This window comes from Colobus angolensis, unplaced genomic scaffold (genome assembly GCF_000951035.1).
Source record: "Colobus angolensis palliatus isolate OR3802 unplaced genomic scaffold, Cang.pa_1.0 Scaffold254, whole genome shotgun sequence".
Lineage (NCBI taxonomy): Eukaryota > Metazoa > Chordata > Mammalia > Primates > Cercopithecidae > Colobus > Colobus angolensis.
In genome coordinates, this window is record NW_012115755.1 from 992,704 (window position 1) to 1,005,565 (window position 12,862).

Consider the following 12,862-nt stretch of genomic DNA (forward strand, 5'->3'; position numbering starts at 1 on the left):
TGAAACCAGGAGGTGGAGGTTGCGGTGAGCCGAGATCGCACCACTCCACTCCAGCCTGGGCAACAGAGCAAGTCTCCATCTCAAAAAAAAAAAAAAAAAGGGAACCAGAATTAGCCTGGTGTCGTGACACACACCTGTAATCCCAGCTACTTGGGAGGCTGAGGCAGGAGAATCACTTGAACACTGGAGGCAGAGGTTACAGTGAGCCAAGCACCACTGCTCTCCAGCCTGGGCTATGGAGCAAGACTCCATCTCAAAAATAAAAATAAAAAGAATGATATAAATGGAATCATTTGGTATGTAACCTTTTGGGACTGGCTTTCTTCACTTAGCATAATTCCCTGGTGATTCATCCAGGTTGTGGGGATTTTTTGGTGTTTTGTTTTGTTTTGTTTGAGACAGGGTCTCCCTCTGTCACCCAGACTGGAGTGCAATGGTGTAATCTAAGCTCACCACAACCTCCACCTCCCAGGTTCAAATGATTCTCCTGCCTTACCCTCCCGAGTAGCTGAGATTACAGGTGCGTACCACCATGCCCAGTTAAGTTTTTGTATTTGTAGTAGAAACGGGGTTTCGCTGTGTTGGCCAGGCTGGTCTTGAACTCCTGACCTCAGTTGATTTGCCCACCTTGGCCTCCCAAAGTGCTGGGATTACAGGTGTGAGCCACTGCACCTGGTCTAAATATATATTTTTAGTATTTTTTTTTTTTTTTTGCCCTAACCTCTCTTATCTTCTGGGAATCTAAATGTACATATAGATCTGTCCCACAGATCACTGAGGCTCTATGTTTTCTATTGCTGTTTAGTTTCATTTATTTTGTTTTCTCTCTCCCTCTCTCTCTCTCGTCTTTAAAATCTCTGTTCCTTTTATTCCGTCAGCGCCCAATCTGCTGTTAAGTCTATTATTGTATTTTTAGAATCTAGAGTTGACATTTGGTTCCTTTTTGTTCTTTTTGCTGCAGGTCTTCATCTAGTCACTCATTATGTACATCTTAATTTACTTGCTTGCTTTTGAAAATCTTGAACATAGTTATAATAGTTGTCTAAAAGCCCCTCACAACTAATTCCAACGTTTATATCACCTCCTGGTGTTTCTGTGGACATTTGCTCCTGGTTATGAATTACATCTTCCTGGTTTTTTTACTTGTCTGGTAATTTTTATTGTGTGCTGGACATTGTGGGCACTACATTGTTGAGAGTCTGGATTTTGCTCTCTTTCTTTAAAGAGCATTGACTTTTATTCTGGCAGGCAGTTAATTTGCTGGCAGATTAGCTTTTTCCTGTTGAGGCTTGTTTCTAGGATTTGTGAGGATGGTTCCACAGCAGCCCTTATTAAGGAGCTACATTCTTAAGGCTTAGTCTTTCTGGGGTCTCAACTGAATGTCCACGATATTTTGTGAGATCTCTCCACACTGACTCCTTGAAACACCAGTATCTTTCAGCACTCTGAGATCTCCAGAATTCCCAGCCAGCTTGCAGCCCCCTAGTAGCTGTTCTCCACCAGGCTTTTGGGGCTTCCCCGTTCCCTTACACACATTTCCCGAGCACCCTCTTCTCTGACACGAGTTCCAGACACCTCAGCTGTCCTAAACTCCAGTCTCTGTTTTGCCTGCCCAAGAAGCCCACTGTCTTCTGTTTTGGACCCACACCTTCCTCTGCCTTCATTAGAAAGTGCCCCCAGCAAGAAATCTGAGGTAGATGAAGTTTACCACCTTGGTTTCCCTTCTCTCAAGAATCACAGTCCTGCCGGGCACAGTGGCTCATTCATATAATCCTAGCATTTTGGGAGGTAGTGGGGGTGGATCACCTAAGGTCAGGAGTTCGAGAGCAGCCTGGCCAACATGGTGAAACACATCTCTACTAAAAATACAAAAATTAGCTGGGCATGGTGGTGGGCACCTATAATCCCAGCTGCTCAGGAGGCTGAGGTAGGAGAATTGCTTGAACCTGGGGGTTGGGGGCAGAGGTTGCAGTGAGCTGAGATCAGGCCACTTCACTCCAGCCTGGGCAAAAGAGCAAAACTTTGTCTCAAAAAAAAAAAGAAATCACAGTCCTTTGTAGAAAGTTCTCCAATGCCTGAAAATGATTGTTTTCTGTATTTTCTCTGGATGACAGAAAGGAAAGTCCAAAACAATTACTGTGTTGAGGCTGGATCTAGATGTTGGCCTTTCTTTTTTCTTTGTATCTTTTTCTTTGAGATGGAGTCTGGCTGTGTTGACCAGGCTGGAGTACAGTGATGCGATCTCGGCTCACTGCAACCTCCACCTCCTGGGTTGAAGTGATTCTCCTGCCTCAGCCTCCCAAGTAGCTGGGAATACAGGCACACATTGCCACGCCTGGCTAATTTTTTGTGTTTTAGTAGAGACAGGGTATCACCGTTGTTGCCCAGGCTGGTCTCGAACTCCTGAGTTCAAGCAATCCACCTGCCTCGGCCTCCCAAAGTGCTAGGACTACAGGCGTGAGCCACTGTGCCTGGCCTTGTTTTAAATTTTTAATTTGAATTGCTATAGGTAATTCTATCTACAGTTCCTACTGTGTTGAATATATTGAAATTATGTCCTTGTCCTTTGTAGATCGCTGAGTTTACCATCTGCAGATTATAAAGCAAGCCCTGGCATAAAAATTAGAAGAGAAAATAGTTTCAGATAAAAAAATATTATGGCCAGGCACAGTGGCTCATGCCTGTAATCCCAACACTTTGGGAAGCCAGCGTGGGAAGATTGTTTAAGGCCAGCCCTGACAACATAATGAGACCCCATCTCTACAAAAAAATAATGAGCCAGGACAGTGGCATACTCCTGTAGTTCTAGCTACTTGGGAGGCTGAGGTCAGAGGATCACTTTGAACCCAAGAGATTGAGACTGCAGTGTGTGATGATCACACCACTGCACTCCAGCCTGGGTGACTGAGTGAGACCTGTCAGAAAGGCAGGGTGTGGGGTGAGGGATGAAGGGAGGGAGAGGGAGGGAGGAAGGGAGCGGTGGGCGGAGGGAGAGAGAGAGAGAGAGAAAGAAATACCTCCTGCCTTGAGCCTTTTTTGCCCCTCCTAGACCACTCTCACCAATGCTTCTGCCTCCATAGGAAGACCACTTCCAGTCCCCTGACCAAATGCGCTCTCTCTTCTGTGTATCTCTGGAGCACCACTAGTACTTTGCATACGAGCACACTTGCCCTGCGCGTTTTTAAGTTCCTTTTGTGTACCTCTTGCCCCTGTTTAACTATCAGCTTTTTGAGAGTGGCTCCCTCTTTTATTTATCTTAATATTCCTTGTTGTGCCAAATAGTATTTGGCACATCATAGGCATTCAGAAATGTTCTCATGATGAATTCTCATAGTTACAATGTGTAGTAATTATTTTTAATGTGTCCTAAACTTGTCTTTGTCAAAGGTGAAAGACTTTTTCCTCATTCTAGCCATTGCTAATCCAACAAACCCATTTCTACCCTTTCCACAGGTTTTGTGATTCTGTAGGCCTCCATGGTATTCCTTCTTAACTGTCTTTTTTAGGACAAATGTTGTCCATTCAGGGTGAATTGTGGCTTATGTTCTTTGAAGCACAGTTGTGGTTAACTACCTCTTCCTCTTCTCCACACAGAGAGATGTTCTTTACTACCATGGAAAGCCACCTTCTGCGCTGCAAAGTGTTAGAAATCATATTCCTCCACAGCTGCGAGACACCCACCCGCCTGCCTCTGTCTCTGGCTCAGGCCCTCTACTTTCTGAATAATTCTACATCACTGCTCAAGTGTCAGGTACATTTTTTCCTGCTCAATTTCAGACCTAGAGCACCTTTCTTTGCTCTAAACCTGAACCCTTCCCATAGGATTTTATCTTAAAACACAACTGTTTGAGCATTCTGTGAAGGTGAATTGAAAACTGTACAAAAATTTTAACTGGGGAAGGCATTTATTATCAATCAATTTTACTATCTCTACAGTCAGATAAAAGCCAGTGGCAGACTTGGGACGAATTGGTTGAGCATCTGCAGTTTCTGTTGTCCAGTTATCAACATGTTTTAAGAGGTAAGGAGCGTTTATTCACAAGTGGAGTTGTGGGATGTCTCAGTGGACATTTGTATTAATCATAACTACACAGGAGATTCTAATTTGTTGACATTGTTCCTTGGTTGTATGTGACTTATTATAAGGGATAAGAAATGACATAGCTGGAGTCACCACTGTGAAAAAGAATTCACATATTCTTGTTATGGCCAACAGTTCATGGTCCTCATAGTTGTAAGGTTGTATAGGTAAGCAGAAGTCATCAGAACCTCCAGCCTGGCCAACATGGTGAAATCCTGTCTCTACTAAAAATACAAAAATTAGCCAGGCGTAGTGGTACACGCCTGTACTCCCAGCTACCCAGGAGGTTGAAGCAGGAGAATCACTTGAACCTGGGAGGCAGAGGTTGCAGTGAGCCAAGATCATGCCACTGCATTCCAGCCTGGGCAACAGAGTGAGACCCTGTCTCAAGAGAAAAAAAAAAACAGAGAAGTCATCAGAACCTGAGAAGGAGTCCTGAATGACCTGAAGACCCCTGGCATCCTCCCTTGGCTGTCACTGCAGCATCTTTGCTCAGTGGCTGTGGACATTGTAAATGTTGTAAACATCTGTCAATACGATGTAAGTACAGAGCAAATCAGGAGCAAGGTGAACATGTACATCTTGCAGAAGACGTAAGATACCCTAAGTCTATGAAAGTGGCTCTTCAGAGCTGCTCAGGTCACAGGTGAAGCCAGTAACCAGTGACGATGTAGGAGAGTTAGACCAGGTAGCCCTCAGAAGGTAAATGTTGACCAGGATAATGATAGAATAGCTGCTTCAAATGAGAATGATTTTATTAGCCAAGGATTAATGAGGCCTGTGGGAAAACTGAAGAACTGATGAATTATTAATTACTAGAGGAAAACTAGTAACTTGCTAGGGGAGAAACCCGGCATTTTTCCTGGAAGTGATTGACGGAGAAGGATGTATCATAATGTATGTAATGTTCTTGCCAAAAGTTTATGACCGCGATCCAATGGCCAGTACACTTCAGACAAAACCAGATGGAGTGACCTTTTATAAAATAACTGACCTGTACTTTTTTAAAGTGCGAGTGCCTTAAAAACAAAGACAGACTGAGATACTCTTCCATATTTAAGAGAGACTAAAGCACATAAATACTAAATGCAATGCGTGACCCTAGGCTGAATCCTGAACAGGAGAAAAGAAATCATAAATGGGGAGACAAGAGTTTTCCAGAAAGAAGGAACAGCATGTCCTAGAGCCTTGAGGCAAGAAGTTGCTTAGTGTGAGTCCAAGGAACATAGAACAAACTAGCAGGGCAAGGCTATAGTACATTGTTCGAACAATTGGTAAAACTTTAATAGATTAGATAACAGTATTGTGTGGATACTGAATTCCCTATTTTTGATAATCATACTGGATTGTGATAGTAAATGTCCTTGGCCTCAGGAAATCCATACTGAAGTACTGAGGGTAGAGGGCACAGTGTCTGCAACTTACTCCCGAATAGTAAGCGACAAAAGTGTATAAGTGAAGTGCACATGCCCATGATCATATTGAGGTTTATTTTAACTCAGTAATGGCATTTGGGAAGGTAAGATAGCCCTCAGACCCTCTCAGGCCAGGAATTGACAAAGCTGTTGTAGAGAACTTTTAAAAAAAAAAAAGTTCTCGATTTAAGACAGAAAGTCTGAGTTTAAATCCCAACTTCACCATTTACTCCGTGTTGGGCAGCTAACTATGTCTCTAGGCCTCAGTTTCTTCCTTCTGTAGAATGGGGATTATAGTATGTAACTTGCAAGGATTATTCTTGAGTGTGAAAAAAGTATTAAGTGTTTAATATTTATTGAATCTGTCTTCCTGTGTTCCTGGGCAGAGGTAGGCTAAGGGTCTTCTCTGTGTTTCAGACTCTTGTAACTAACACTTAAAAGAGTACATTGTCAGCCAGGCATGGTGGCTCACACCTGTAATCCCAGCACTTTGGGAGGCCACAGTGGACAAATCCTAAGGTCAGGAGTTCAAGACCAGCCTGACCAACATGGTGAAACCCTGTCTCTACTAAAAATACAAAAAATTAGCTGGGCATAGTGGCGGGATCCTGTAATCCCAGCTACTCAGGAGGCTGAGGCAGGAGAATCATTTGAACCCAGGAGGCGGAGGTTGCAGTGAGCCAAGATCGCACCACTGCACACCAGCCCTGGCGACAGAGTGAGACTCTGTCTCAAAAAAAATAAACAAAAGAGTATGTTGTCCAGTTCATGCATGATATGTGGTTGTGTAGTTTGTGCATTTTGTAGCACCCTCAAAGAAAGGTGCATGTCCTTCTCAGAACAAAGACCCGAAGGCAAGTTCCATGTGTTCTTAGCCTCAAGGAGGCTTATGTAATTGTTTTGGAGAGTACCAGAAAGGTTAATATTAAACAGCTTGTTTTAAAGTTCACCTTTCTGCTGACGAGTTGATGGGTGCAGCACACCAACATGGCACAAGTATACATATGTAACAAACCTGCACGTTATGCACATGTACCCTAGAACTTAAAGTATAATAAAAATAAAATAAAATAAATAAAATAAATAAATAAATAAAATAAAGTTCACCTTTCACATTTTTTGTTCCTTACTATTTCAATTCCCAGGGAATACACCTATCATGGGCAATAATGACTTAAGATGGAAACAGAATCTACTTTTATTACAGAATATTTTTTATGTTTTGATAAGAGAGAGAAAAGCCTCAGACCAGTATACACTGACGAAGAATAAATGGGGTGGGTTGCAATGCTGTTTTATCCTTAATGTTCGTTCCAGCTTCTTTGAGGTCCAAGAGTTGGGAAGGAGGAAAATTAGCACTAGTAGTTTGAAAACATTGTCCTGCAGAGAACACAGCCGATGGTTCCCTGCAATAGTCAGCATCCTTGTCAGTCAGTAAGCATCTTACTGTGAGGGCCCCTTCATCATCTCTGCTTTCTGCACGTGGTCTGTGGATGTGGTTGAGGGCATTTTGAGATTAGTCTGAGTTGTCTAGCGCCACTAGTTGTCTAGCTACACGAGTGGGAGAAGAAGGGAAGGGATTAGAGATCCTAAGCTTTCCCTTTGTTTAGGGGAACTCTCAGCGTGGGGGAAGAGAGGAAAAGAGATTAGGTAAATTCACCTGCACTGGCTTATATAATCCAAAAACCTTGTGAAGGTATCACCCCGCTATTACAGATGGGAAAACAAAGGTTGAGAGAAAAGTAGATGCAGAGCCAGGATTCAAACAGGTCTGTCAGAGACACGGATTCTGGGCTGTCAGTTGAGCTCATGTTCTTGTTCTTCGACTGAGAGACTCAGTCCCCCCACCCCAGCTGCATAGCTATGTGGCTCAAGTTTCAGCCTCTGCAAAATTACAAAGTGCTGCCTGTCATGGAGTTTATGAGTATGAATTCTAGGGATTTGAACATATAATACTTAAATGAACAAATGCATGCTTTTCCTGAATCCTGCTCATCTGGCCAGCATAGCTTACAGAAGTCAGTCACAGTCATTCTGAGGACAGTCACACACACAGTCTCCCTGCAAGGAGCCCTGTCCATGGACGGGGAAAAGCAGAAGCAGGTAGGATCGGTTGGTCCTAAATGAATAATCACACAAGTAACCTATAGTTACAATTAAAGTAAATGCTATGAAGGAAGTACAAGTGCACAAAATCTATTTTTGGAGGGACCCAGGAAGGCCTCCCTGAAGAAGTGATACCTCATCTAAGACGTTAAGTAGGCACGGCACGGTGGCTCATTCCTGTAATCCTAACACTTTGGGATGCCGAGGTGGATGGATCACCTGAGGTCAGGAGTTCAAGACCAGCCTGGCCAACATGGCAAAACCTCATCTCTACTAAAAATACAAAAATTAGCTGGGTATGGTGGTGGGTGCCTGTAATCCCAGCTACTCGGGAGGCTGAGACAGGAGAATCAGTTGGCCCTGGGAAGCAGAGGTTGCAGTGAGCTGAGATCATGCCACTGCACTCCAGCCTGGGTGGCAGAGCAAGACTCCATCTCAAAAATAAATAAAGACATGAAGTAATGGTATTAGCCAGGCAAATGGGAAGACAAGAGTTTTCCAGAAAGAAGGAACTGCATGTCCAAGGGCCTTGAGGCAAAAAGATGCTTAGTGAGTCCAAGGAACATAGAACAAGCTAGCAGGGCAAGGATGTAGTGAGTAAGGGGAGAATAACACTAAATGAGACTAGAGTAGTCCATGGGGCAGGTTGTGAAGGGCCATCTTGGCCATGCTAAGGAAATTCAGCTGTTCCTAGAACAGCGTGAAGCCATCAAAGTGGTTGGTTCCAAGTAAGGGAGTGTCATGATCAGATCTGCACATATAAAAGGCCACTCTACCTGATGTGTAGCGAATCATTTGGCGGAGGGGTAATGGTGACAAGGGTGTGGCAAGGACGGAAGGACAGTGGAGAAGACAGTGGATGGGACAGAAGCACTTCGAATATATCTTTGACAGGGCTTAAGTGACTGAGTCTGAAGGATGACTCCCAGGGTTCTGCCATTGCTGACATGAGAAAGATCTGCAAGGAAGATCAGGAGTTCAGGTTTGACATATTAGGTAGGCCTTTCCTATAGTGATGATGGTGGTGGTGGTGGTGATGATGATGATGATAAAATAATAGCTGACTCTTTTATTGATCCAAAACTACTAACAATACTATCAGCTGAAATATCTTGACTGAGGCATTATGGCTCAAACCCTTTTCAATGCTAAATGTCCTCAGACAGTAATCAGCAGCCTCTGATATAACAATTCTCATCTTACCGAAGCATAAAATCCAAGGCCTTGCTGACTAGACCAGCAGGGCTGAAGTCCACTGGCCAGGGTTTCCTCCCCCATGGACAGTGCTGAGATGGGCGCTGCTAACATTCGCTTCTTTAACTTTCCTGCAGGATTTAATAAACTCCAGATGCTTCTTGCTTGCCCTCTAAGTATCCCTGTCCCACCCTATTCAGTCAACGTTTTTCCCACTTCTTTCAAAATCATTTTTATATTTTTCAGAGTGGCACATGCCTTAAGAAAATCAAAGTCTACAAAAAGGCTCTTTTCTTCCTAAGACCGTTCTTAACAAGTCACAAATGAAACAGCTCATATTTCCCTGTTTACAATCCTCTAAGTCTATAGATACCATGTTTTGCTCTCAAAGGCCAAACTCCACATTATAATGTGGCCTACCCTACCTTCCAGTCTCATCTAGTACTTCTCTCCCTTTTATTACTCTGATTTTTTTTTAGTTTCTCAATTTATAAAGTCATTACTTTATGTTAGCTGAAAAACTTTAGGTATCAAATGTAATTTCCATTGCCTTCCATGGATGCAATTAACATGTGGTATATGCATCCCCAGTGCTTCCACCCAGTTCCGGCGGCTGGGACGTCCAAGGTTGAGGGGCTGCACCCGGGAAGGACTTCTTGCTGCGTCTTACCATGGCAGAAGGCTTACTTACTACCTGACTTTCTGTCTAGTTCTCAAAGTATGCTTTTCCTCAGGGCATTTGCTCTTGTTGTTCTCCAAGGATGGCTTTTCCCTTTGACCTTTGCATGGCTGCCTCCTCATCCGTCCGTACTCAGCTCACAGACCCTTCCTGGCTAGAGTGGGCTGTTTCCCTTATTCCCCCAAATGTTACTGTTTATCACCGCATCTGATTTATTTATTTGATTGCATTTGCCACAGACTACAATCAATATTGTTGACTAACTTACTGTCAGGCTTCCTGCAACTAGCATATCAGTCTACAAGGACTGGGCCCAAGGCTCTGAATTCCACTGTGTCCCCAGACTCTAGCCAGTTCCAGATGTGCAGGAGGTGCTCAGTAGATGTGTGCTGTTTGAATGTTGAAAGGGCCTTGCACTTCCATCTCGAGGCAGCTTTGTTTCCTGTGTTTCCAGACTTTGTGAACATGCTGTTGTATACTTACTATACTTCTTCGCAGATTACAGACTTTAGTTTTGAGAGATTTTACTTTTCAGTCATTTCATCTGAAAGTTGAGAAAAAAACATATTGAATGTATTACTTGAAAATGTAACCTGATATACTGCTCAAAATGATATATTCTGTGTCCTAAATCTGGACACAGCGTAGCTCAATCCTTTTAATAACTGCTAGTGAAAATGCCATCATCCCCATTTGATAAATGAGGAGACTGAGAAATGATGGTGTACTTATGTGCAACTGGAAGTCTTCAAGTCCCCAGAACTCTCTCAATACATTTGCCTAATGTGACCTTGTGCTCATTTGCCTCAATTCCACATGCTTCTAGAATCTATTGTGGATGGCCTTAACTTTTTGTTTTCTTGAGTGTTTTCATTTTTAGACCTATGGTAAAGTTGAAAGAATAGTACAACGAATGCTCATATATATATATACCATTTACATTGATTCATTAGCTGCTAAGATTTTGACACATTTGGTTTACCTATCGATCCATTTATGTACCATTTTTTCTGTAACAGTTGATAAGTACACCATTATAATTCTATTGCTTAAGTACTTCAGCATGTATCTCTAAGCATAAGGATATTGTACTTCATACCACTATGCATTATCACACTCACGAAACTTGTTTTGTTTTTTTGTTTGTTTGTTTTGAGGTGGAGTCTAGCTCTGTCGCCCAGGCTGGAGTGCAGTGGCGCAATCTTGGCTCACTACAACCTCCACCTCCTGGGTTCAAGCAATTCTCCCACCTCAGCCTTCCGAGTAGCTGGGATTACAGGCACGCACCACCATGCCTAGTTAATTTTTTTGTATTTTTAGTAGAGACAGGGTTTCACCATATTGGCCAGGCTGGTTTCAAACTCCTGACCTCAGGTGATCTGCCCACCTCAGCCTCCCAAAGTGCTGGAATGACAGGCATAAGCCACCACACCCAGCCATGAAACTTGTTCTTGATAGCATATTATCTAATAGTGTCTCAGTAATATCCTTTTTTGGTGGTTGATTTTAGATTGAGCCAGGATACAGTCAAATATGAAGCATTGTACTTGGTGGTCATACTCTTTGGTCTCCTTCAGTCTAGCACAGTTCCCAGCTTTTACTTGTCTTTCATAGTAGATATTTTTTAAGAGTCCAGGCCAGTTATTTTGTAAATGTCCCATAACTGAGATTGTTAATTGCTTACTCATGATCACACTTATGTTAAATACTGTTGACAAGAACAAGAACATGGAATAGACCAGGCATGGTGGCTCACACCTACAATCCCAGCACTTTGGGAGGCCGAGGCAGGCGGATCACTTGAGGTCAGGAGTATACACACACACATACACCCCTGAGACTGGGTAATTTATAAAGAAAAGAAGTTTAATTGGCTCACAGTTCTACAGGCTATACAGGAGGCATAGTGGCTTTTGCTTGTAGTGAGGCCTCAGGAAACACAATCATGGCTGAACAGGAAGCAGGCATGTCTTACGTGGCCAGAGCAGAAGAAAGAGTGAGGTGCTACATACGCACTTTAAACCACCAGACCTCACAATAACTCATTATCACTAGAACAGCACCAAGGGGATGGTGCTAAACCATTCATGAGAAATCACCCCCACCAGGCCCCACCTCCAACATTAGGGATTACAATTTGGGATTATCTAGTTGTTTATTCATGATCATACTCATGTTAAATACTACTGGCTAGAACATGGAATAGATGAAGATGTCTGATTGTTTCCCCAGTATTTTCATTTTTTGACCGCTTTTTATGTGATCATAAAAAATGACACAGATCCAAACCATATCACTTTAATGTAAAACTTAAGGACCCTAGAGAACCGAGAACAAAGGGCCTTCTGGAAGTGGAGTTACTGCAGGTACTCACATAGCCTTCGACTTGTATCCCTGTAGCTAGTCAACAAGTCTTTGCCAAGACTCTACCTACCTACCAAAATTAGACTTCTTAAAAAAGGAATAAAAAGCAGTTCAGAGCACCCAACTGACTTTTTCCCTCTTGCAGAACACTTAAGGAGTTCCGTGATCGACCGAAAGGACTTAATAATCAAAAGGATTAAGCCCAAACCCCAGCAAGGAGATGACATCACAGTGGTGGACGTAGAGAAGCAGATTGAGGCCTTCCGCAGCCGCCTGATCCAGATGCTGGGGGAGCCTCTTGTCCCCCAACTCCAAGACAAAGTGCACTTGTTGAAGCTCCTGCTCTTCTATGCTGCGGACTTGAACCCTGACGCAGAGCCCTCTCAAAAGGGCTGGAGCAGCTCCTGAGGGCCTGCCAAGCACTGAATGCCAAGAATACCTCCTGAACTCTTATCTCCAACTACTTAAAAGCTCCAAAAGTAGGAAAAGTGGCTAAAATCTTACAAGACCAAACCTATATTATTTAATCAGTAGGTTGTAATTTCTAACTCTAGTATAAATATCTTTTTTTAAATAATCCTATCCTAGCCTATTCTCAAATATGGCTTAAATATACAAGGTATATATATTTTTTAATAAATTATTTATACTTTTTTTGAAACAGGTTAATACTGTGTGCACCACGTTTAACATTTTCATTCAAGATGTGGAAAAATCCCTCTGCTGAACCCACTCTATACACCAATATTATGTCATTCAGGGTACCAACGACCTGTTTCAGGAGAGACGTTCATTTTTCCCTAATGAAATGCAAGCATTCTATGTTAGACCTATTATATTGCCTATTAATTTGACTTTATAATAAATAGAGGGTAGAAACCAAAGGATCAAGTGTATTATAAAATATTTGATGTTAAAAGGAGACAATAAAAAGGCAATGGTTTTTCAAAATACCAAGTTCACTGTGACTCTGGGTAGGCAGAGTGGAATAACTATTGTTAAAAGGACAAAAAAAAAGCCACA

The 12,862-nt window shown here is 42.7% G+C and overlaps 1 protein-coding gene across 1 annotated transcript in view; it reads left to right on the top strand.

The window, feature by feature from the left end:
- SIMC1 (SUMO-interacting motifs containing 1) overlaps positions 1–12,792 on the top strand; it is a 66,862-nt gene extending 54,070 nt beyond the window's left edge. Inside the window, exons 9-11 of the mRNA XM_011946832.1 lie at positions 3,595–3,751; positions 3,937–4,021; positions 11,985–12,792. Of these exons, the coding sequence (XP_011802222.1) occupies positions 3,595–3,751; positions 3,937–4,021; positions 11,985–12,247 (505 nt within the window). The 3' untranslated portion in view covers positions 12,248–12,792. The remainder of the gene's footprint in view (positions 1–3,594; positions 3,752–3,936; positions 4,022–11,984) is intronic.
- Positions 12,793–12,862: the final 70 nt, after the last annotated feature.